The 23,772-nt window shown below is 44.0% G+C and overlaps 1 protein-coding gene across 1 annotated transcript in view; it reads left to right on the top strand.

Annotated features, from left to right (window-relative positions):
• Positions 1–23,772, top strand: part of GRIN2B (glutamate receptor, ionotropic, N-methyl D-aspartate 2B) — a 353,376-nt gene that overhangs the window by 111,734 nt on the left and 217,870 nt on the right. Inside the window, exon 2 of the mRNA XM_010858710.1 lies at positions 11,668–12,266. Within this exon, the coding sequence (XP_010857012.1) occupies positions 11,668–12,266 (599 nt within the window). The remainder of the gene's footprint in view (positions 1–11,667; positions 12,267–23,772) is intronic.

Genomic DNA, 23,772 nt, shown 5'->3' with positions numbered 1-23,772 from the left:
CAGCGATTGAAGCACATCCAAGAGGGAGATTCAGGGAAGAAACTAGGACACAATTCAAGGAGAAAGCAAAATTATCTTCTGAAAGAACAAATAAGAAAAAGAATGCCGGCTTCTGGGGGAGTTGTTTAGCTATCCAGAATGGCTGTTAGACTAGCTCAATCTGCTTGAATGTCTGTTCATGGGCTTTTGAAAACCCAGAGCATTCTCTTTGTGTGCAAGGGTTTACTGAGAATGAATCTGGCATTTAACTGGCAGGAAAGATCATGCGTCTCCACCAGTGAGCTTCATTTGTGTGTTTCACTCATGATATTTCTGATTAATGGCGAGAACATCGGGTGTTTTCTTCTTTCTTGCAGGGCTCACAGAATTGACACTAACCAAACCCACTCTAAATAGCTACACCAGCCTTAGTCACCTGAAAAAAAATGATGGTTGATATCAGAGTTTATAGTCACCAAAAAGGGGATCTCTTGGAGTTGGAGGGGTAGAGAAAAATCCTCCCCTTGTGTTGGGAGAGGAGAGATTTTTGTCCCCATATTCTGCTTCTACTTTGTGCTCGGTATGGAAAAAGTAGAGAAGAAACACCCAGGACTGACCCAGCTTGGAGGAACCTGACCTCTTAGCCCGTCATTTCTACATTTGCCTTCTAAATCTGATGGGTAGTGGAGGTTTTCAGCAAAAGCCTAGAGCTTCTAGCCTTTTTTCAAACACAGATCCTTCTTAAGAACTGAATTTAGAAGGCAAACAGAAGGAGGAGAAAGGTCAGATTTATTTAATCTGAAATTGCTTTAATGGCCTAGCAGGCTTGTAATCCCTAGGATGTTATACATTGCTAAGATTTGTGTAGCATGAGGGACTTCAGGGGATATATGTATATCCACGGCTGATTCATGTTTGGCAGAAACCAACAAAATTCTATAAAGCAATTATTCTTCAATTAAAAAATAAATAAAATGCTGGAAAATGTTATCAGTTCAATAGCCAACAAAAATAAACTAGATTTGAAAATTATCTATGGCTTCCCAGGTAGTGCTAGTGGTTAAAGAACCTACCTGCTAATACAGGAAACATACGAAATGTGGGTTTGATCTCTGGGCTGGGAAGATACCCTGGAGGAGGGCATGACAACCCACTCTGGTATTCTTGCCTGGGAAATCCCATGAACAGAGGAGTCTGGAGGGCTATAGCCCATGGGGTTGCAAAGAGTCAGACACAACTAAAGTGACTTAGCATGCATGCATGAGAATTATCTGGATGCAACATCAATTGCCACTTTTGTAATTGAGGTGTAATTGATATGTAATATTATATTTATTTTGAGCGTGCAATATAATGATTCCGTATTTGTAAACCGTGTGAAATGATCACAGCAAGTATTGTTACCATTCATCACCAAACATGTTATAAAACTTTTTTTTCTTGTGATGAGAACTTTTAAGGTTTTAGCAGTTTTTCAAATATGCAGTACAGTATTATTAACTATAGTCATCATGTGGTACATTACATCCCAGTGACGTATTTATTTTATAACTGGAACTTTGTACCTTTGACTCCCTTCACCCATTTCACCTACTCCCCATCCATTGCCTCTGGCAACCTCCAGTCTGTTCTCTGTATCTGTGAGCTTGGCTTTGTTTTTTTGTTTTGTTTTCATTTGATTTGTTTGCTTTTTTTTTTTTTTTAAAGAATCCACATATAAGTGAAATCACATGGTATTTGTCTTTCTCTGCCTGATTTATTTCACTTAGCATAATGCCCTCAAGGTCCTACCATGTTGTCACAAATGGCAAGATTCCATTCTTTTTTATGGCTGAGTAATACAGAAGCAAAAATAAACAAGTGGTACTACATCAAACTAAAAATCTTCTGCACAGCAAAGGAAACCATCAACAAAATGAAAAGGCTACCTACTGAATGGGAGAAATATTTGTAAATCATATATCTGATAAGGTTTTAATATATAAAATACATAAAGAACTCATAAAGCTCAATAGCAAAAAAGCAAACAATATGATTAAAAAATGGACTTGGATAGATGTTTTTCCTGAACATGCAGATGGCCAACAGGCACATGAAAAGATGCTCAGCATCACAAATCTTCAAGGAAATGCAAATCAAAACTATAGTAAAACAGGAGCCCATACCTTTTAGAATGACTATTATTAAAAAGACAAGAAATGACAAGTGTTGGTGAGGATGTGGAGAAAAGGGAGCCTTCGGGTACTATTGGTGGGAATGTAAACTGGTACAGCCACTATGGAGAACAGTATGGGGGTCCTCAAAAAGTTGAACATAGATCTACCGTATGATTCAGCAGTTCTACTTCTGGATATTTATCTGAAGAATGTGAACACACTAACTAGAAAAGATACATGAACCCCACACCCCACAGAAAAATGTGAACACATACAAACACAAACAATGGCAAATTACTACTTTTTAAGATTCAACAGCTGTTTACTGAGAGTCCACTTTGGGCCAGGGCCCATTCCAGGTGCTGAGTTACAGCAATAAACAAATAAATTGATGCCAGCCTTCATGGTGTTTACATTCTAGTTGGGAAGAGGCAAACATTCATGATAAATACATTGTATTATATTTGATGGTGATAAATGAATGCTGAGGCAAAAATCAAAAGTGGATTCATAATTAAAAGTGGGTTTCATATGATGGCAGGATAAGAGGGCTCAGGCCTGCCTTTGATGGGAGAGGGTGACTATTGTATCGTATCGCAGGCTCAGGATTGAGCTTTGTTGAGAAGGTGAGGTTTTAGTGAAGACTTGTACCAGGTGTGTGTGTTAGCCCTGCGGGTACCTGGGAAGCTGGATGAAGTGTTTCAGGCAGAGGCTATAGCTTGAATAAAGGTCTGGGGTGGGAATTAGTGTGTTTAATTCAGCATGCTTGGAGGAGAGTGAGAGGTAGAGTTGGAGAAGGTGGGATCTGAGGGCCAGTGGGGTTCCAATCATGGGTGTCAGCTTTTTCCTTTTAGTGAGTTGTGAAGTCATTGAGGGTTTGGGACAGAAGATAGCATCTTATGATTTAAGCTTTCAAAGAATCATCTTGCTTCTTTGTTGTACATGAGACTGGGGCAGAGGCAGGAAGACCAGTTAGCAGGCCTTTCAATGACAAGTGAAGGATTAGGGTGGCTCAAACAACGTGGGTGGTAAAAGGCTCTGTATGGACAGCCTTTTGAAGGTAAGGCAGTCAAGGTGTCCTGGCTGATTGGATGTAGAAGTCCAAAGAAAGAGCGGGGTTGGCAGTGGGAGGAGAGAATTGCCTTGAACTGAAATTGGAAACATTTCCATTTTGGAAATGTTGGAGATGGTTCAGAGATATCCAAATTGGGATGTAGAATAGGCAGTTTGATGTGTCAGTCTGAAGTTTTGGAGAAAGAAGTATGAGAGCAATCGGCAACAAATTGGGATTTAAATCAGGAAACTGAGTGAGATCTCTGAGAAGGGGAACAAAACGAGGATCAAAGATTGACTCTGGGGCATGCCCGCTTCAAAGGATCAGAAGGAAGAGGAGGGACCAGCAAAGGAGATGGAAGAACAGCTGCCAGTAAGTTAGGAGGAAAGTCAAGTGAATACGAAGCCCTGGAAACCAAGGGACGAAAGCATATTTAGGAGCCTGTGATGACCCAAGTTAAAGGCTGCAGATGGACATTAGAGTTGGCAACTCAAATGTCACCACTGCGTTTCACAAGATGATCTTTTGGGAAGGAGGAGTGGGGTTGGAAGTGTGATTGGAATTAGTACAAGAAAGAATGGTAGAAGAGGAGTTGGAAGAAGTGTAGATGATGTTTCATGGAATTTGCTGTAGAGAAGAATGAAGAAATGACTGGTACACTTCCTGCCTCTCAGGCTGGCTCCAAGGTGGATCCCCTTCACTTTTTGTACAAGTGCACAACCATTCAGGCATAACTGCAGACATGTGCCATCAGCATAGAAATTTGGAACCAGTTGAGACCATCAAGGTCATTTCAGTTCATCTCCCACCCAACAAAGGAATGTACTTTGTAATATTAATACAACAAACATTTAAATTTTTTTCACGTGCCTGGAAATTCATCTCACAATCTCTGGAGATTCAGAGATGAATAAGGTGCAATTCCTGCTCTTGAGAAATGCACATTTTTTAATGGGACGAAGTGCACAAATATGCTTCCCATGAGAAAAGGGAATCCTCAAACACTGTTGGTGGGAATGTAAATTGGTGCAATCACTATGGAAAATAGTATGGAGGTCCCTTAAAAAAATAAAAATAGAACTACCATTGTTGTTGTTCTTCTTCAGTCCCTAAGCCATGTCTGACTCTTTGCCACTTGATGGACTTCAGCACGCCAGGCTTCTCTGTCCTTCACTGTCTCTTGGAGTTTGCTCAGACTCATGTCCATTGAGTTGGTGATGCTATCTAATCATCTCATCCTCTGCTGCTCTCTTCTCCTTTTTCCTTCAGTCTTTCTCAGCATCACAGTCTTTTCCAATGAGTCGGCTCTTCATATTACGTAGACAAAAGTATTGGAGCTTCTGCTTCAGCACCAGTCCTTCCAATGACTATTCAGGGTTGATTTCCTTTAAGAATGACTCGTTGATCTCCTTGCAGTCCAAGGGACTCTCAAGAGTCTTCTCCAACACCACAGTTCGAAAGCATCAATTCTTTGGCACTCAGCCTTCTTTATGATCCAACTCTCACATCTACACATGACTACTTGAAAAACCACAACTCTGGAGGAAGGAATGGCAAACCACTCTAGTAAGCTTGTCTCAAGAACACCATGAACAGTACCAAAAGGCAAAAAGAACTCTGACTGCAGCCATGAAATTAAAAGACGCTTACTCCTTGGCAGAAAAGTTATGACCAACCTATATACCATATTCAAAAGCAGAGACATTATTTGCCAACAAAGGTCCATCTAGTCAAGGCTATAGTTTTTCCAGTGGTTATGTATGGACGTGAGAGTTGGACTGTGAAGAAAGCTGAGCGCCAAAGAATTGATGCTTTTGAACTGTGGTGTTGGAGAAGACTCTTGAGAGTCCCTTGGGCTGCAAGGAGATCCAACCAGTCCCTTCTGAAGGAGATCAGCCCTGGGATTTCTTTGGAAGGAATGATGCTAAAGCTGAAATTCCACCTCATGCGAAGAGTTGACTCATTGGAAAAGACTCTGATGCTGGGAGGGATTGGGGGCAAGAAGAGAAGGGGACGACAGAGGATGAGATGGCTGGATGGCATCACCGACTCAATGGACGTAAGTCTGAGTGAACTCCAGGAGTTGGTGATGGACAGGGAGGCCTGGCATGCTGCGATTCATGGGGTCGCAAAGAGTCGGACACGACTGAGCAACTCAATTGAACTGAACTGAAGACCCAGCAGTTCTACTCCTGGGTATATATTTGAAAAAACGCAAAACACTGATTAAAAAGACACATGTATCCCAGTGTTCATGGTGGCCTCATGTACACTTGCTAAGATATAGAAGCAACCTAAGTGTCCATCAGCAGATGAATAGATAAATAAGGTGTGGTCTGTGAGTGTATGTGTATACACACACACACACACACACACACACACACAATGGAATACAATTCAGCCATAAAAATGAATGAAAATTTGCCATTTGCAGCAACAGGAATAGACTTGAAGAGTCTTATGTTAAATGAGATGTTAGACAAAGAAAGATAAATATTGAATAATATGACTTAAATGTGGAATCTAAAAAAAAATACAGCAAGCTAGTGAATATAACAACAAAAAAGAAAGACTCACAGATACAGAGAAGAAAGTAGTGATTACCACAGAGGCAAGTAAGGAGGGGCAATATAGAGGTAGGGGAGTAACAGCTACAAACTACGAGGTATAAAATAAGCCAGCAGGAAAAATTGTACAACATGGGGAATATAGCCAGTATTTTATAATAACTATAGATGGAGTATATGGACTCTGTGGGAGAGGGAGAGGGTGGGGAGATTTGGGAGAATGGCATTGAAACATGTATAATATCATGTATGAAACGAGTCGCCAGTCCAGGTTCGATGCACGATACTGGATGCTTGGGGCTGGTGCACTGGGACGACCCAGAGGGAGGGTATGGGGAGGGAGGAGGGAGGAGGGTTCAGGGTGGGAAACACAGGTATACCTGTGGTGGATTCATTTTGATATTTGGCAAAACTAATACAATATTGTAAAGTTTAAAAATAAAATAAAATTAAAAAAAATAAAGTTGTTAGTCACTGTATTGCACACCTATAATTTATATCATATTGTACATCAATTGTACTTGATTAAAATGTGTTCAATAAATAAATATGGTGATGGGGCATGTATAAAATATTGTGAAAGCACAGAGAAAATAGAATTATCTTGACTTGGGAAAGTCAGAAAAGACAACAAGCATAAAAAAAGCTGACTTTTGAAATAGGCCTGAGAGATGAGCATGGCATTTTCCACATGGACTGCTGGGGAGAATCCCTTATCTGTTAATAATCCAACTCCTTTTTGAATGTTCATAACGACAGCAAGCTCCTTACCTTACGAGGCCCATTTCATTTTAAACAGCTATAATTGTTGCAAATGTACTTTCTCCATTGAGCCCAATGTTGCCTTTTACTGCTTCTGCTCACTGGTCCCAGTTTTCTCCTCTGGAGCCAATGGGCAGAGACTTATTTTTATACCATATAAATCATTTTTATATTTGAAAACAGATACCATGTTCACTTTCAAGTTGTCTCTTTTCCACATCAGAAAAGGGAAATGGATAAAGTCTCCAGTTTGGTTCCCTGAGGTGATCTGAGATGAAGTTGGTGCATAGGAGGTTTAGGAGGGAATGCTCTCCAGTCCTACACGCCCTGAATAGAAGGGCAGGAGTAGACAGAGGGAGAAATACAGTGTGAGACAGTATTTTCTTTATTTATTTCTGACTGTGCTGGGTCTTTGTTGATGTGCGCAGGCTTTCTCTAGTTACTGCGAACAAGGGCTATACTCTAGTTGCGGTGTGCCGGCTTCTCATTGTGGTGACTTCTCTTGCGGCAGAGCGTGGGCTCCAGGGCTTGCTGAGTTCAGTAATTGTGCTGCACTGGCTTAGCTGCCCTGCAGCATATGGGATCTTCCTGGACCAGGAGTGGACCCTGTGTCCCCTGCATTGGCAGGCAGACTCTTAATCACTGGACCACCGAGGAAGTCCTTTGATGCAGTATTAATGGAACCTTGTGGGAAGTTCTGAAGACAGACACATCCTTCAGAGTTGCCCAGAATTAAGGCAGGAGGACTAGGTCTTTAGACTCCATGACCACCGGTCACTCCGTGCACTCTATTCACTTTGGGTGAGGGGGTTCTCTTCAGCTGATTCAGTCCCCAAGATGAACTGGCAGCTGAACCCCATTAGTATATCCTTTATGTCTGAAGCAGATCTGTAAGGGATCTCGGTGATATAGAAGAAGAATCTCATGTACTGCTAATTTTCTAGGCAGCAATTTTCTGAGGCACTTAGTAGAATGGAAATAGTACCTGTTTTTGTTTCTTCTTCTTATCAAATAAACATCATGAACACCGACATGATGGGGTTCACCATAACAGTTCCAGACTGACAGGCTCTAATGTCCCATCGTAGCTTCCCTGTGCTGGCTGCACCTATCAGTCATGGTAACCCTTTATCTTGGGCTGCTTTAAAGGTGCTCTGGAGGCAAGTTGAAGAAGTACATTCATATAATAAATTTGACTGGGAATCTGAGGAGACTGCTCCAAGGACCTGTGCACATAACATTTTGTAATGACACCAGGAGATAAAAATGTTAGTGGGGAAGCATAGTGAGCTGAGTTATATCCCTGTCCTTCATCCTAGAAGATGCTACTTCTTGTGGTGATCACAATGCATGCTGGGAGCCTGCCAAGATGGATGCATGGCCACAGTCCTTTCCACTCCATGCACACATCAAGATTGCTCTTTGATTTGTGGCTGTGACCATAATTTGCAAAGGCTGTCACTGCTTACAACTTATAGTTAGCCCAAAGCTTTGTTGAAAAAGAGCTGTTCCATTCCCGACTGCTATATACCAGATTGATGTGTCAACTAAATTAATAACGCTGGACCAATCATTATACCAGGAAACATTTGCCCAAGCTATAACTTTGTCTCTTGATTCCCATTTGGTTTCATTAACCTCCTCTTGGTGCCCCAGATAAAATTGCCTTGTAAGGCCTCCTTATTTAATGAAGGATTGGCAAGATAAGATGGTTGAACTGGGCATTGACAGGAGTGAAGGAAGTCAGAAAAGGATGATTGTGGAAGACAACAGAATTAGTAGGTAAGATGAGCATGTGGTGGAGGTAACTTGAAACCATATTAATTTTTCCTTTTTTTACTTTCACTATTTATTGGCTTTCTTCACATAATAGCTGGCAGTTTCTTTAAGAGCTCATTTATTTTTGTGAGGGAGTTTTAAGAGAAGACTAAAAAGGAGAGGGTCAGGTTGGTATACAGTAGATTGGCTTTCTTTTAAATTCAGTCTCATTAGTGTGGGCTCATTTACTATGGATGCCTATGGGTTTTCCTTCAAGGCTATCTCTAGCTGTGTTTTGGAATCAGCTGTGGCTTCACTGTGGCTGGGGGCTTCACTGTGGCTGGAGCTTTGTGGGTGTTCAAGAACCTCCTTGGGATAAGATACGTTCATTTAACATAGAATGGGCAGTAGTTTTACCCATCTCATCCTACGCCCGTGCATTTTAAGGTATATTTGGATGCATCTGTCCCTTTGTCATGTCCACTGGGCTGGTGAAAACTCAAGTGATAATACATCTCATTTGAGAATCTCCCAAACTCCCCAGTTTAGCTGAAAGTAACAAGGAAAACAAATGGCTGTCACTTTAAGGTGATCACAACCATTCTGGGTAAGTTGTTCTGTCACGGACCTTCCTTTCCTGTTACTGTAGCTCTCTGTGGGCCCCTGACAAGTCTTGTCATAAATAAGCTTTGCTGCCTTGGATTCCCACTCTATATTGTAACCCAAGAACAAGGCCAGTGTCACCCGAAGAGCAGTCCATACTTGGCGCTGAAGTAGAAGACGAGGAGCAGGGGCTGGCCGCATTTTAAAAAAAAATTGAAAATCACTATTCTGTTCTGTGTAGGAATGCAGGGGATTTCTGAGTATTAATTTTATATCTTGCAACTTTGCTATAGTCCTTAGAGGTTCCTCTTTAAGGTCCCTCTTTAAGCCAAGGGAGGGAGCCATTATAAGCACCATTTTACCCTTAGCTCCAGTAATTTTCTGGTGGCATCTTTAGGGTTTTCTATATGTAATATCAGTCATTTGCAAACAGTGAGAGTTTTACTTCTTCTTTTCCAATCTGGATTCTTTTTATTTCTTTTTCTTCTCTGATTGCTGTGGCTAGGACTGCCAAAACTAGGTTGAAAAATAGAGAAGAGAATGAGCACCCTTGTCTTGCTCCTGATCTTAGAGGAGACGCCTTCAGTTTTTCACCACTGAGAATAATGTTTGTCGTGGGTTTGTCATGTATGGCCTTTATTATGTTGAGGTAGATTCCTTCAATGCCTACTTTCTGGAGAGTTTTTTTTTTTTTTTAATCATAAATGAGTGTTTATTTTTGTCCAAAGTTTTCTCTGCATCTATTCAGATAATCATGTAGTTTTTATTTTTCAATTTGTTAATTTTGTGTATCACATTAATTGATTTGCATATATCAAAGAATCCTTGCATCCCTGGGATAAAGCCCACTTGATGATGATGCTTTTTGATGTGTTGTTGGATTCTGTTTGCTGGAATTTTGTTGAAGATTTTTGCATCTATATATATTGGTGAAATTGGCCTGTAATTTTTTTGTATGTGTGTGGCATCTTTGGTTTTGGTATCAGGGTGATGGTGGCCTTGTAGAATGAGTTTGAGAGTTTTCCTTCCTCTGAAATTTTCTGGAAGAGTTTGAGCAGAATAGGTGTTAGCTGTTCTCTAAACTTTTGGTAGAATTCACCTGGGAAGCCATCTGGCCCTGGACTTTCTTTTATTCTGAAATAATTTCCATTCCCTCCCCATGCATTCTTGGTGCCCCACCCTCTCTATATCCCTGAGTTCCATGGTCCTAAGAGGCTTCTCTTAGACTGTATGTTTAAGCCAGGGGAGGGAGCCATTATAAGCACCATTTTACCCATAGCAGAAGGAATTAACCCCAAATGACTGAGCAGCTCCTGTTTCACTTGGATCACTTGTAAGAAAATGTGAAGAGTTCAAGGCACGTGATGCACACACAGCCCTGGCAGAGCCTTGAGCTGGCAGCTCTTGCTGCCGAATCAGGGTCTTTGGATACCAGCTGGATATCTCCCAGCCCGCATTTTTTTTTTTTTCAATAGCAAGGGCCCAAAAAATACTCAGCAATTTCTCAGCTGTACAACAATATGTTTCTGGACTAAGAAATCACTGCATCATTTTGTTTAAAAGCCTGATCTCTTGTAACCATGCTTCAAAGCTCTGGTTTCGGGGATAAAAAAGCACTGCCCCCTTTGAATTAAAGACACAATTTTGTTAGCTTGGATAGTTATAAAATGGAGATAAACCATCAGATAGGAGACAGGGGCCACTGAACAAGAAAAGAGACGCCATTACCCAGGAGGAACTCAGGCGAAAATAGACTGAAACAGAAGGATGAGGCTGAGAGGGTCTTCATTTTGTGGTTTCAGATTCTTCTAGCTGTAAGATGGAGATAAAATGCAGGGCCTGACATGTCCAAATGGCAGGTGGGATACAGCTTCAAATGGGAGAAATGTAAAAGGATTTTCCCCTCACAAAGTGGGAGAAAACATAAGATGCTTAACATTGACAGAGGGTTGTGTGTAATACACAGGTCAGATGGAGACCCCTGGCATTATAGAGGAAAGAAAAAGAGCTATTCTCTATATGCTGTTCTCGAATACAGGCTTAATCACAGATGATCTTGAAGACAAGTCATTGTAACTTGTAGCTTACATAGACTATCTGTTCCTCATTCTAACCTATATGCCTCATTACCAGAGTAGAAGACAGAGAGAAAACTCCATGTGCTATTCATTTAACGGTTATGTCTTTATAGACAATGCACTGATCAAATCTTGTGCTACAGTGCACTTCCCAGCTCACCATACCTGAGTGCCACTCACCTGCTGCACCACTCACCTGCCCCCTCCCTACTTGAGGCAGATTTAAGGGCAGATTGAGGGCGTTTTGGATTATTCCCTGGATTGAATGAAACACACCCACAACTGATGAATCCAAAAGTCTCAAAAACTGGAAAGAGCAAGTTTGTGTTTATATAACTCATTTGACAGCAAACCCTGACCTCAACTGACATGAGGCCATTTTAGTCTTTATCCTGCTTTTTGTGGCTCTTCCTACATTTTGCTCTAGAAATACTAACATATTTGATTTTGAGAGGCTGTCTGGGGCTCTGCAGTAGCCTCGAGGACTTCAAAGAGAGCATAGATCCAGGTTGGTTTTCTCCAGGGGAAGGTTTTAAGAAGGAGAGTATTACCAATGTTTGCAATTCAAACATATCCCTCTTTAAAGGCATTAACGTGGAAAGAGTAATTGACACAAACAAACCTCTGCGTCCAGCTGGTTCAGGCTCTCCCTCCTCATCTTTGTTTTGACTTTTCTCTTTCTTTTTCTTTCTTTATGTTTCCTGCTCTAGGATGAATCCTCCATGTTCTTCCAGTTCGGCCCATCAATTGAACAGCAGGCTTCCGTGATGCTCAACATCATGGAGGAGTATGACTGGTACATCTTCTCTATCGTCACCACCTACTTCCCTGGCTACCAGGACTTTGTCAACAAGATTCGCAGCACCATTGAGAACAGCTTCGTGGGCTGGGAGCTGGAGGAGGTCCTTCTGCTGGACATGTCCTTGGACGATGGGGATTCTAAGATCCAGAACCAGCTCAAGAAACTTCAGAGCCCCATCATTCTTCTTTACTGTACTAAGGAAGAGGCCACCTACATCTTCGAAGTGGCTAACTCAGTAGGGCTGACCGGCTACGGCTACACGTGGATTGTGCCTAGTCTGGTGGCGGGGGACACGGACACAGTGCCCTCGGAGTTCCCCACCGGCCTGGTCTCTGTGTCCTACGATGAGTGGGACTACGGCCTCCCTGCCAGAGTGAGGGACGGGATCGCCATCATCACCACCGCGGCCTCCGACATGCTGTCCGAGCACAGCTTCATCCCCGAGCCCAAGAGCAGCTGCTACAACACCCACGAGAAGAGGATCTACCAGTCCAATATGCTGAACAGGTGAGTGTGTGGCAGAGGGTGCACCGATGGTGGATGTTGGAGGGGAGTTTCCAAGACTGGGTCGGAGGGGAGCTTCCGAGACTGGGTCAGAGGTTCACATACCGGGACGAGCGGTTCGCAGTGTCTGAGGTTGAAGGTTGGCCACTGGGCGGGCCAGTGATGGTGGGGGCAACCCAGATTCAGAGCTCACTGTGCGGTGTTCTTGTTTTAAGAAATACAGAACAGCTCCCCTCCTTCTTGATCACTTCCCACATGTCTGGTCTTCCTCTTAAGAGTTTTGTGTGTTCAACCTCATTTAACCCTCAAGGCAACAACTCTACGAGGCAGCTTTTGAAAATTGCTTGCATTTTACGATATAAGAGAATGGGCTTGTAGGTGTAAGCTGTCTAAGGTCATGCTGAAACTAAGAGGTTCAGTTTGAAGTTGAACGCAGATCTGTCCGATGGCTACACACCTGATCACTGGAAAAGACGAGACAGGCATAGATGTGAGAGAGGACTGGCTCCTTACCTTCGGGATGATGCTGTACTGAGAAGGAACAGGGAATAAGGTAGCTAAGTCTGTAGGCACATGAAAAGGGTTTGTCCCTTGGCTTATTTTTGCATTTTAATAAATACTCTTGATTTTATTGAAAAAAGTTAAAAAATTAGTAAATACAAAGAATTTTGCAACAAATAACAGTGTGCTCACCACCAGGAATTAGTTATTAATAGTTTGTATTTACAGATATGACATTACAAATATGACAGAAATAGATATTACATGTATGGTAATGTCTTTTTCTTTTTGGCTCATTGAACATTTATTGTTTTTATTATTATTACTTAAAAAATTTTTTTAATTAAACTTTTTTTTTTTTTGCTTCTCCTCTCTCTGCCTTTGAGATTAAGTGAGAGCACCATTGTAGAAACAATTTTTATGGTTGCCCTTGTTCTGGTTTATTGAATGAGAAGATATGGGTGGAATTCTGCTTCCCTGGCCTCACCCCTCCCCATGGGCAGAGAAGCCTGGCAGGTTATAGTCAGAATCCAATTTTGATGGCAGGACATCCTCATAGGGGCCTTTGTATAAACCAGTCAGGTACAGGTTCTGTATCTGCTTCTGTGGTTTTTTTATTTGTATAAAGCTGCTACATGTGGTGACCTAGATGGGTGGGATGGTGCGGGGTGGAGAGGGGTCCAAGAGGGAGACTCTTCTCCAGGGGATTTTCCTGACTCAGTGATGGAACCTGCGTCTCCTGCATCTTCTGCATTGGCAGGCAGATTCTTTACCACTGAGCCACCTGGGAAGCCCCATAGCTGACTCATTTCATTGTACAGCAGAAACTAACACAACTTTGTAAAGCAATTATACTCCAATAAAAATTCAAATAATATGGAAGAGGCCCCCCAAAAGTTAAAAAGACCTTAAATCTGAAGAAACAATCATTGATGAAATAATCAATGAGCATCTTTATAACTAGCTCCCTATGCATGTGTACCTGTGTGGAGATGAATCTACAGTTTTACATAAATGAAACTCTAACCAAACATACTGTTTGATAACCGTACTTTCTTTCACTCAACAATGTGTTTGGGGTATCCATTTCACCTTTATTATGAACTATATCAGACATATAGAAACGTATTCAGAAAAACTTAATTCATACTCAGGTACCCTCCATCCAGCTTAAAAAATAAAATATTAGAAAGTGTACTCTGGAGAGGTTCAAGTATATTGTATTTACAGGAGGTTGAATGTGTACCGACTAATGCTTATTTAACTTCTGGAAGGGACTTGAACTCCATAGCCTTTCTGTGACTGGACCTGGATCCAGCCCTGACATTCCCCCACCTTGAACTCCCTGCTCTCTCTGTCATCCCTCATTATTCCCACTTGTTGCTAAGGACTATCTTGGTTTTCTTCCTGCCTTCCTGGCAGATCTGTCCTGGCCTCCCAGCTTGCTTGTTTCTTTACACATCTCTTAAATATTGGTGCCTCTCAGGGTTCTGTCCTAGACCCTCTGCTAGATTTCTCATCCATTGCTGAGAGTGCAATGTCTGTAAGTTCCCCCAAATTGATGTCTCTGGCTGCAGTGTCTCCCTTGAGCCCCACGTGTATCCCTCTAACTATGACCACATCTGTTCTCCTTTGGATGCTGTGGGCCCTAGAGCACGCCATATTCAGAGCTCAACTGCTGTCTCATCTCCCATCAACCCTCCCCACACTCTTCTAGAGAAATTGGCACCTCTTATAAAGGGATGTTGTTATTTAGTCACTCAGTTGTGTCTGACTTTTTGCAACCCCGTGGACTATAGCCTGCCAGGCTCCTCTGTCCATAGGATTTCCCAGGCAAGACTACTGGAGTCCATGGCCATTTCCTTCTCCAAGGGATCTCCCTGACCTAGGGATTGAACCTGTATCTCTTGGGTCTCCTGCACTGGCAGGCGGATTCTTTACCACTGAGCCGGGAAGCCCTTTATAAAGAGTACCTCTTGTTACCCAGTGCCTACAATAAAAATGTCCAAGATGTCCTTGATGCTCCAGCCAACCATGACCTTGTCTGTGGATTCTCCCTGGAGAGCCTTCTCTTACTTTGACCCGTGTGCTGCATCCCAGTCCACCTCTTCTGACTCGCATTGCTACAGGGCCTCTTAAACACCTTCTGGCTCCCAGTTCTGCTTCTTTTCAATCTCCTCTGCAGTCAGAGTGATCTAAAATGAAAATGTGATTTCATCACTCTTGTACTTAATACCTTTCAGCAGCTTTTCATTGCTCCTGTAATAAAGTCCCAGCTCCTTAATATGGTTTATAGAGTCTTCCACAGCGTGAGCCTTCCTGGCTTTCCAAAACTGTCTCGTGCAGCTCTCTCTTCAATGCCACCTTCCTGCCAGGCTGAACCTACCATGCCCTCTCTCCCTTCCAGCCCCTACTGCTGCCTAAGTGTGCTCCCCAGGTGCCCCTGCCTGGCGGTTCACAGATGCTCGTGCCCTCTTCTCCTGCCCCCTTTTCATTGTCCCTCAGGATTCAGTCTTGGCGTCCCTTCCTCTGCAAGCCAAGCCCTGGGCTGACATCACTCTGTTACACACCTGCCCTGCATCCTCTGCCTTTCTAATAAAGACGATCGTCATTATGTGCTTTATCACCTCTCTTCCCTGTACGCTCTGTGAAATCAGGGACACTTCTGTCTGCTTTGTTCATGCAGCATGAGAAAGATCCTTGGATCGACTGCAGAACGTATCTCCGAGATTCCCATCACCCAGTACCTCCCTGCCCCGCAGGAGCGTCTCTGCTCTGCTCCTCTTTTCAAGACAAGGGACGTTTCCTTTAAAAACTTACTATGTGTTCAGTTCTGTACGTTCATGTTTTCTCCTCATTGTTAGTGTTAAATTCAAATCTGATTCAGATGATTTTTCCAAATATTTGTTCATAAAAACCAAAACTAACAATGAAGGAATATCGAGATGAAAACATCTGCCAAACAACCCAAGGAAGTCAAGTGGATATTACCTTAGGGTCCATAAATACAGTTCAGGAATGCCTGCTTTTATCTTAAAAACTTCCTCTGGGTAAGCTACCATCTGAAGATAGTACCTCTCACCTGGCTGACTTCATGTTAGACTATAAATATCTGTGAAGCCTGGTCTCCAATCACCATATCTTTGAAACCATAATTGTTCTTAACCTTGCCGCTATCTCTTCTGGCCACTCAGGAAGGCAGCCTCCTTCATTCTCTGTGCTCTTTTTTTTTTTTTTTGTCCACAAAATGGGATCTTAGTAGCCCCACCAGAGATTAAACCTGGGCTCTAGGCAATGAAAGCTCGGAGTCCTAACCACCAGACCACCAGGGAAGCCTCAGTCCTCTGTCCTCCTTGCTTGCAGCTTATTGTTAAGAGGACCACAAACGCTCGCCTCCGCCTTCTTGTGCACAGTGGTCCTAAATAGAACAAAGATGGCACAGTCCAGGTTATTCACACTTTCCTTGAGACCAGTGCAGAGCAGAGAGACAGTCCATCTTCCTTCGATCTGCCAACTGCTCCATGTAAAGGGCTCACCAGGCTTACCAGAGCACGTCTCCACTGTTTCCTCCATGAAGGTTCTCTTCTGCTCCTGTTCCCTTACTCTTCCAGGCTTCTGTCTCTGACTGTCTGCTGGGCATCTCCCCTGGACAGGACATCTCCCCTGTCCGTGGACCTGCAGCCCGCATGCTTCTCTGTTGCCTTTTCCTTCCCCTTCTCCCCAGTGCAGCTGCCCCTGGCTCTAGAATCCAATGCCTAGCCTCTCTTAGTATTTGAACACTAGTATTCGAATAGTTTTTCCATTAGGATCCAGAAAGGATTGGGATTGACTAACAGGGACTCTTTCAGTTCATCAGTGGAATTCAGTTAGGCATCCTCAGTGCTCCTCCTCCTCCTGATCTGAAATCAGCCCCTCCCCACTCCCATCAGAGCTCTGGTCTCACTAGGGTCACTCTTTTAAATAACAAACCAAGCAGCCACCGCATTTAGCCACAGCAGGAAATCTTGCAAATGAAATTGTTGCAGATGCTGAGCTGTTTCCCAAGGAGGACTTTTCCTTTGGCTTGATACTTAGCTCCCCGCAACAGCAGCAGCCCCAGGAAGGCTCCTCAGGACATATTCCGGGGGCACGCGGCCCCTGGTTGGCACCAGGAATACAGAGTCAGGAAATGGCTTCTTGCCTCACCTTCTGAAAACCCAGGAGCATTCACAGACCCTGTGGTCCATCCATCCCCAGCAGAACTGCAAGGGGAGGGAAGCCCCTCATTCATACCTGATGAGACGGTGGCATTCTTTCCATGTGAGGGACGTTCCTAAGTCTTGACTTGGGGAACACGGACAGAAGGCTCTATGCTGTCCCTGAATCCCAAACAGAAACACATATTCAAAGGGATTTACTTGTTATTTGGGCTTCCCAGGTGGCTCAGTGGTAAAGAATTCTCCTGCCAGTGCAGGAGACACTAGAGACTCTGGTTAACTCCCTTCATCAGGAAGCTCCCTTGAAGGAGGAAATGGCAATCCAAGTATTCTTGTCCGGAAAATTCCATGGACAGAGGAGCCTAGCAGGCTACAGTCCATGGGGCCGTGAAGAGTCTGACACAACTGACTAGCTGAGCATGCACGCACTTGTTAGTTGCAGGAGGAAAAAAAATTTTAATGATATATAAGCATTCTCAGAAAGAATCCTTAAAATGAGCTATTTCCTTCACTGTCAAATGAATGTTATTTATTCCCCATCAATCCAAATTCCTTATTGATAACTTCTTAGCTCTTGGAAGCCTGGTGCCTGTATCCAGACAGGCTCCTGGACAAAGCTGTTTACCAGGATTGCAAGAAAAATACAGAAACCCAGTAAAATTTGACTTTCAGATAAATGACGAATTTTTTTAAGCATAAGTCTGACTCAATTATGGCACGGGACATACTGATATTAAAAGATAATTTGTTGTTTATCTGAAATTCAAATGTAACAGGGCTCCTGTATTATTTTTCGTTTTTGGTCAAGTATGACAATCCTACTTGGTATACTGATAGGAATTCATTTTCTGTTAGAAGTTTATAGCATTCATCTATGCCTTATTAGTAAATGTAGTACAGCGCCCTTATACCAAGACATGCTGAGAACATTTTGTTCCAACTGGGAACTTTATTTGGTTGAAAGAATTGGAGAATTTCTTATGCCATACATTCTTGAAGTGAAGGATCTTAGTTGCCCAGAGAAGCCCGAAAACCTTTTGCTACCAGATGATCTGGAAGTGTTTAGGAAGTGATCAGGCAAGTTGTCTAAAGCCTCTCTTATGCCCCTGAGCTAGAGAAGATTGGTAGCTTTTAGTAGGCATGAAGAGCCAACTCTTTGGAAAAGACCCTGATGCTGGGAAAGATTGAGGGTAGGAGGAGAAGGGGGTAACAGAGGATGAGATGGTTGGATGGCATCATCGACTCAATGGACATGAGTTTGAGCAAACTCTGAGAGATGGTGAAGATCAAGGAACCTGGAGTGCTACAGTCCACGGGGTCCCCAAGAATCAGACATGACTGAGCCACTGAACAGCAACAAAAAACAGGCACATATCTGTGTGCTTCCTTTATCATTTCCCTAGGGGAACAGGTCACGGTGAATTTCCTTCTCAGTGTGCCTCCAGTACTTGGCCAGCATGTTTCTGAAACCTGATGGTGTCCCTGCTGCTCACCTCTGGGCTCCCTTTCTGTCTTAAGGACCCAGTACTCTTGTTCTTCATCCATAGCAGCTCTGGGGACTTGTAGAAAGAGCAGTTGCTCTTTGAGATCTCAACATAGCAAATCTCTTATCTTGTTGTTGCTGTGCTCAGATGTGTCCAGCTCTTTGCAATCCCATCTTCTACAGCCCACCAGGCTCCTCTGCCCCTGGAATCTTCCAGGCAAGAATACTGGAGTGGATTGCCATTTCCTTCTCCAGGGAATCTTCCTGACCCAGGGATCAAACCCTCGTCTCTTGCATCTCCTGCCTTGGTAGGCAGATTCTTTACCACTAGCACCACCTGAATCTCTCTTAATTATTTTCCCCTGGTGTCCTCAGCTTTCCTGCTCAACAAATGTTTTGTGTTAACCCCTGCCACCCCCAAATTCTTCCTTCCCCGTGAAAGTTGCCATCTCAAAAGTCCACAATCCTCCTCTAGTGAGGTCTTTGAGGGATGAGGATGGCTGATGTGAAGGAAGGTGCTTTGTTAGGTTCTTTTTTAAAAGAGCTGTGATGAACACAATCTTCCTCTAACCTTGGGGCAGAAGCCACACCCTCGAAACCATTATGTTTGTGGGATCATTCCCACGGGATGCCTCTTTGACTCTCCTGGCCTGAAAAATGCTGAGAGATTAAGAAATAAACTAGGAGTTGAGTCAGTTAGTTTTTAGGCACTGTGGGCAAGACCAGCTTGGTCGTTCCTATCTCTTATGTGCATGATAAGTCACTTTAGTTGTGTCAGACTCATTGCGACCCTGTGAACTATAGTCCACCAGGGATGGAACCTACATCTCTTGAGTCTCCTGCCTTGGCATGTGGGTTCTTTACCACTAGTGCCACCTGGGAATCCCCACCCATCTCTTATTGTTGTTAAATATGAGTGGAGTGCCAAGCACAGGCAGACTGAAGGTAAGGCAAATAGTTATTATAGGTTCATTTCATAGAGTTTATATGTGAGTCAAAAGTTTCCACAAATGCACTGTTTTAAGTGGACTATTAGGCATGGTGGTCTTTACCTGATTGAAGAAATCTACTAGAACCTAAGGAAAGCTCCATTTTTCACACGAAATGTTTAGTAAGGCAAGACACAATCTGTGTATAGAGAGACTTTAGCTGCTCAGTGGTGTAGCAGAAAATAGAAATTTGGAAAAATAACAGAAGAATCTAATAATCCTAAAAGATACATTCATTGCTGATTGTAATTCAGGCAAGCTTTAACTATTCATGGAGGAATGGTTGAATGTGAGGGTTATTCAAGCTCTCCTGTTTTTCTGTAGTCTTTCACCTTCCTCATGTCAGATATATAGATGTCATTTCAGTAAGTGAGCCTGACTCCTTTCCCTTAAATTCAGCGAAGAGCATTCTGAACTGCTTAACACTGAGACCCCTGCACGATTCCTTCCTTAGTCACTATTGAATTCTATGGCTGACGTTACTTACCAGTGACATAGTTGGGGCTTCCCTGGTGGCTCAGATGGTAAAGAATCTGCCTGCAATGTGGGAAACCTGGGTTCAGTCCCTGGGTTAGGAAGATCCTTTGGAGAAGGGAATCATTCCTGTGCCATGCTAAGTCGCTTCAGTCGTGTCTAGCTCTTTGCGATACTATGGACTGCACCCCACTGGGCTTCTCTGTCCGTGGGATCTCCAGGCAAGAATACTGGAGTGGGTAGCCATTCCCTTGAGAAGGGCATGGGGTCTCACAGAGTCAGACAGGACTGAGTGACTGACACATTTCATTACACACTGTCATGGTTGGTTTTTCTTTCCTCTTTCTTCTCTTTCATTTTCCTTCTCATCTTCCTCCTCACTCTCTTCTTTCCTCCTCTAGAAAATTATTTACAATTTGGAGGAGAAGGCAGGAAATAGAGAGGGGGATTGAGTGGGAAGAGAATCCCATTCCACTGAGGACAGTTTGGGGAGGGGGTGGGATGCCCACTTGCTCTGGGCGAGAAGACGTAGGTGGTCCAGGACCCATGGGGAGGAATAGGATGGTCTCAGGAGAAAGGAAGCAAGAGCAGTGCAGGGCTGTGGCTTTCCATGAAGGAAGCAGACAGACATCCTCAGAGCACGCTTAACCTCAGAATGTGGGTTGGCGGCGATGGTCAGGGTTAAGAAGATGGTCATAAGTACATGCTCAAAAGCAGCCCCATTGTCAGCCAGTCTGGCAAAGTTAACAACTCGGATGTTGACTGCCTTTCTGAATGCGTTCTACACACCCGGCATAGTGCGATTATCTAACTGCATCCCTGCAAAAATCCTGATCCATGCAAATGTCCTTGGGAAACATTTTCTTATCACCCTTTTAAGGGCAGCTTGTCCTTCCCACCCTCCCAAGCTCCCTGTCCCCATCCCGTGCTTTTTTTCTCTCTGTAGCACTTATCTGACATGTTGTATAAATTTTATTTTAAAATCTTTTGTTGTCTGCATTGTAGGCACTTGATAAATATTTGTGCATAAAAGCATGAATGAAACCGGGAACCATTATGCCCATTTTATGTCTGTAAGAAGCCCGAAGCCCAGGCTTGGGTAGTGTGATGCCTGGGTCTGTCTGGGGGACCTGGATGTCAGCCCCTCACCCTGCTGCATAGTAATCAAGCTTTAAAGAAGCCCTGGCTGCCCTTAGAATCAGAGCACCACAGCTGTGAGAGGCCTCGGTGCTCATCTCATCCAGCCCTTTCAAGATATGTATTCTCAAGGGAGAGAGAGAGTAGGTAGGATGGTGAATGGATTTCACACATGTGAGGACAGAATCTCAGAGCTGTCCCTTGGCTGTCGGAGGCAGGGCAGCGGCAGAACCCAGGGGTCCCACTGGGAGGAGCCACACTCTGCAGAGAACACACCCCTCTTGGCCGCCTGACCACAGCCTTGGAGGAGCTGGCAGGCAGCCAGGGCTCCCCAGGTAACCTTTGGCCAGGTCTGGCAACGTCCCCATGATCCTTGCTCCCTTGTTCTTACCCAGACAAGGGTGCAAATTCACAGTTAATGGGAATCGAAGCTGGTGTTATTTAGGAATTGAGTGGGAGTCATTTCTCCATCTGCTCTTTCTTCCCACCAGAGGATAAAGGCTGGCTGGGTGGCGGTAAGGACGGAGGCGAGTTGCCAGAAAGCGCGAGTGCTGTCATTTATGGTTACAGACATGGGCTGGAAGCCCGAGTGAGGGCTGGACCACGGCCGGCCAAGGTCAGCTTAACGAACACAAGCTTCTTGAGAGTAGAGAGGGTTCTGTGGCTTTGGCATCTCTGTAAGACCTCGCACGTTTTAAATAAGTAATGGTTTGAGCCTTTCTCCCTTTCCTCTCCAGTGGAGCTGTCATGGATGCATAGATGGTCATCTCTCGGAAAGAATCCTCCAGGACCTGGTGTAGCTGATAAGGATCAGGAGGAAGTAGGGTGTTGGGCCTGGCTGACCTTGAGAGGGGCTTGCTGAGGGAACTGACTCCGTGCTGTAGACAGGGGCACCCAGAGAGGTGGAGGAGGAGGGCAGTGGCTGGGGCTGGGGGTCAGGGAGCCCTCCCCAGCCCTTCAAGCTTTCATCAGTGGCGCATTCTTTTCCAGGAGGGCCCAGCAGGGTCAGTGTGCCCAGACTGGCACCGGTCCCCAAGCTGGGCCGGCCGATCACACATGAAGGGACTGCTGCTGACAGATTAGAGCCCCTGCTGCTGGAATCTGTTCCCTCTTGTCCGGCTGCCAGCAGCAGCAGCAGGCCGGGGGCTGCCGACTGACTGCCTCCCTCGCTGCTCCGGCTTCACTGTCCCTCATTCATCGTTGCCTCACACCGCTCCCCACCTCCTGCTTATTCTTCTCCATCTTTCTCTGTAGGGTGTTCTGTTCGTTGATCTCTTTCTGCCCCACTCTCTTTCTCCCCAGCTTTCCTGTCCAAGCTTTAAAAGCTTTCTTGCATTTAGCTTTCTGTAGTCATACGTGACCCCGTGGAGTTCTTGCACATGCACACACAGGCATACACATCCACGTACATGTGCATTAGATATCCATACAGCATGGGCTTTAGTGTGTACCCTGCCCTGGTGGCTCAGACAGTAAAGAATCTGCCTGCAATGCAGGAGACCTGGGTTCCATCCTTAAGTCTGGGAGATCCCCTGGAGAAGGAAATGGCAACCCACTTCACTCTTCTTGCCTGGAGAATTTCATGGACAGAGGACCCTGGCAGGCTACAGTCCATGGGGGTCTCAAAGAGCCTGACACGACTTAGCGACTTTCACTTTTGGCATCTCTCAGGTGAATAGAGAATTATTCAAAGAACTGGATGAAAATATTTCACATAGAAAATCTCTCCACTTCTTCCTGTCCCTGAGACCGTGTTGTTGATTGCCCACAAAGGGCTGCAGATGGGACAGAAGTTGGGAAGAATCTTTCTATGTGACTTGCCTGCAGTTAGCTCTGGTGAATATCAACAAGGTATTTCCATCCACTCTGATTTCATTTGTAAAGTCTTGGTGGCTGTAAGATTGGTTGCTAAGTAACCCCACATTTACTGTTTAGGTAAAGGAGGTAGACATAGTAGGCCAGTGGGTCTATATCATGTGAAGAAGTCCATAGATATCTTCTTTTTTCTGAAGGAAAGATCTTCCCTGATGAAGCAGCAGAAATGGCTGTGGAAGCCACACTGTGACCGTATCATATTCATTCTAAGCAGTCCTTTTCAGCACTCCTTGAAAGGGGTCAGGGCGGCATCCAGGTGAGGATGTGTGGTCCAGGTGAGGATGTGTGGTCCAGGTGAGCATGTGTATCAAAGTCCACTTAGTGTTTGACATCAAACCTGATGATCAATACCTTCAGTTCATTCATGATCATGGCTGATGATGATCAAAGTGACCATTTTCATACACGGAATCTTCATGTCCATCATCTTACAGATTCATTACAACAGAGCTGTGAGGGCTTTGTCTGATCACTGCACAGATAGACGGTGGGGATCAACAGAGAAAACTCTGACACTTACTTTCTTTTAATTTTCCCACCAGCATTTCCAGACATTCCTACGTACTTTTCTTGGTCATTGAACAGAAATCTATCAGAAACTTTTGTTCAAGCAAAATAGCACAATAGAATGGCATTATAATATAGTTCATTATTACATAGATTATACTAATAAGTCAAATTTCTCTCATTTTGAGTAGGTAGAGAAAAAGCCAGGTATCTGAGTGTATTATAGATTATGACTTAAAATGGTGAGTGATCCCACAGGCTGTGTGTGTGTGTACACTCAGTCATGTCCAACTCTTTGTGACCCCATAGACTGTAGCCCACCAGGCTCCTCTGTCCATAGGATTCTC

The sequence above is a fragment of the Bison bison genome, unplaced genomic scaffold (assembly GCF_000754665.1).
Source record: "Bison bison bison isolate TAMUID 2011002044 unplaced genomic scaffold, Bison_UMD1.0 scf7180017864390, whole genome shotgun sequence".
NCBI lineage: Eukaryota > Metazoa > Chordata > Mammalia > Artiodactyla > Bovidae > Bison > Bison bison.
This window is presented reverse-complemented; position numbering and strand designations above follow the sequence as displayed.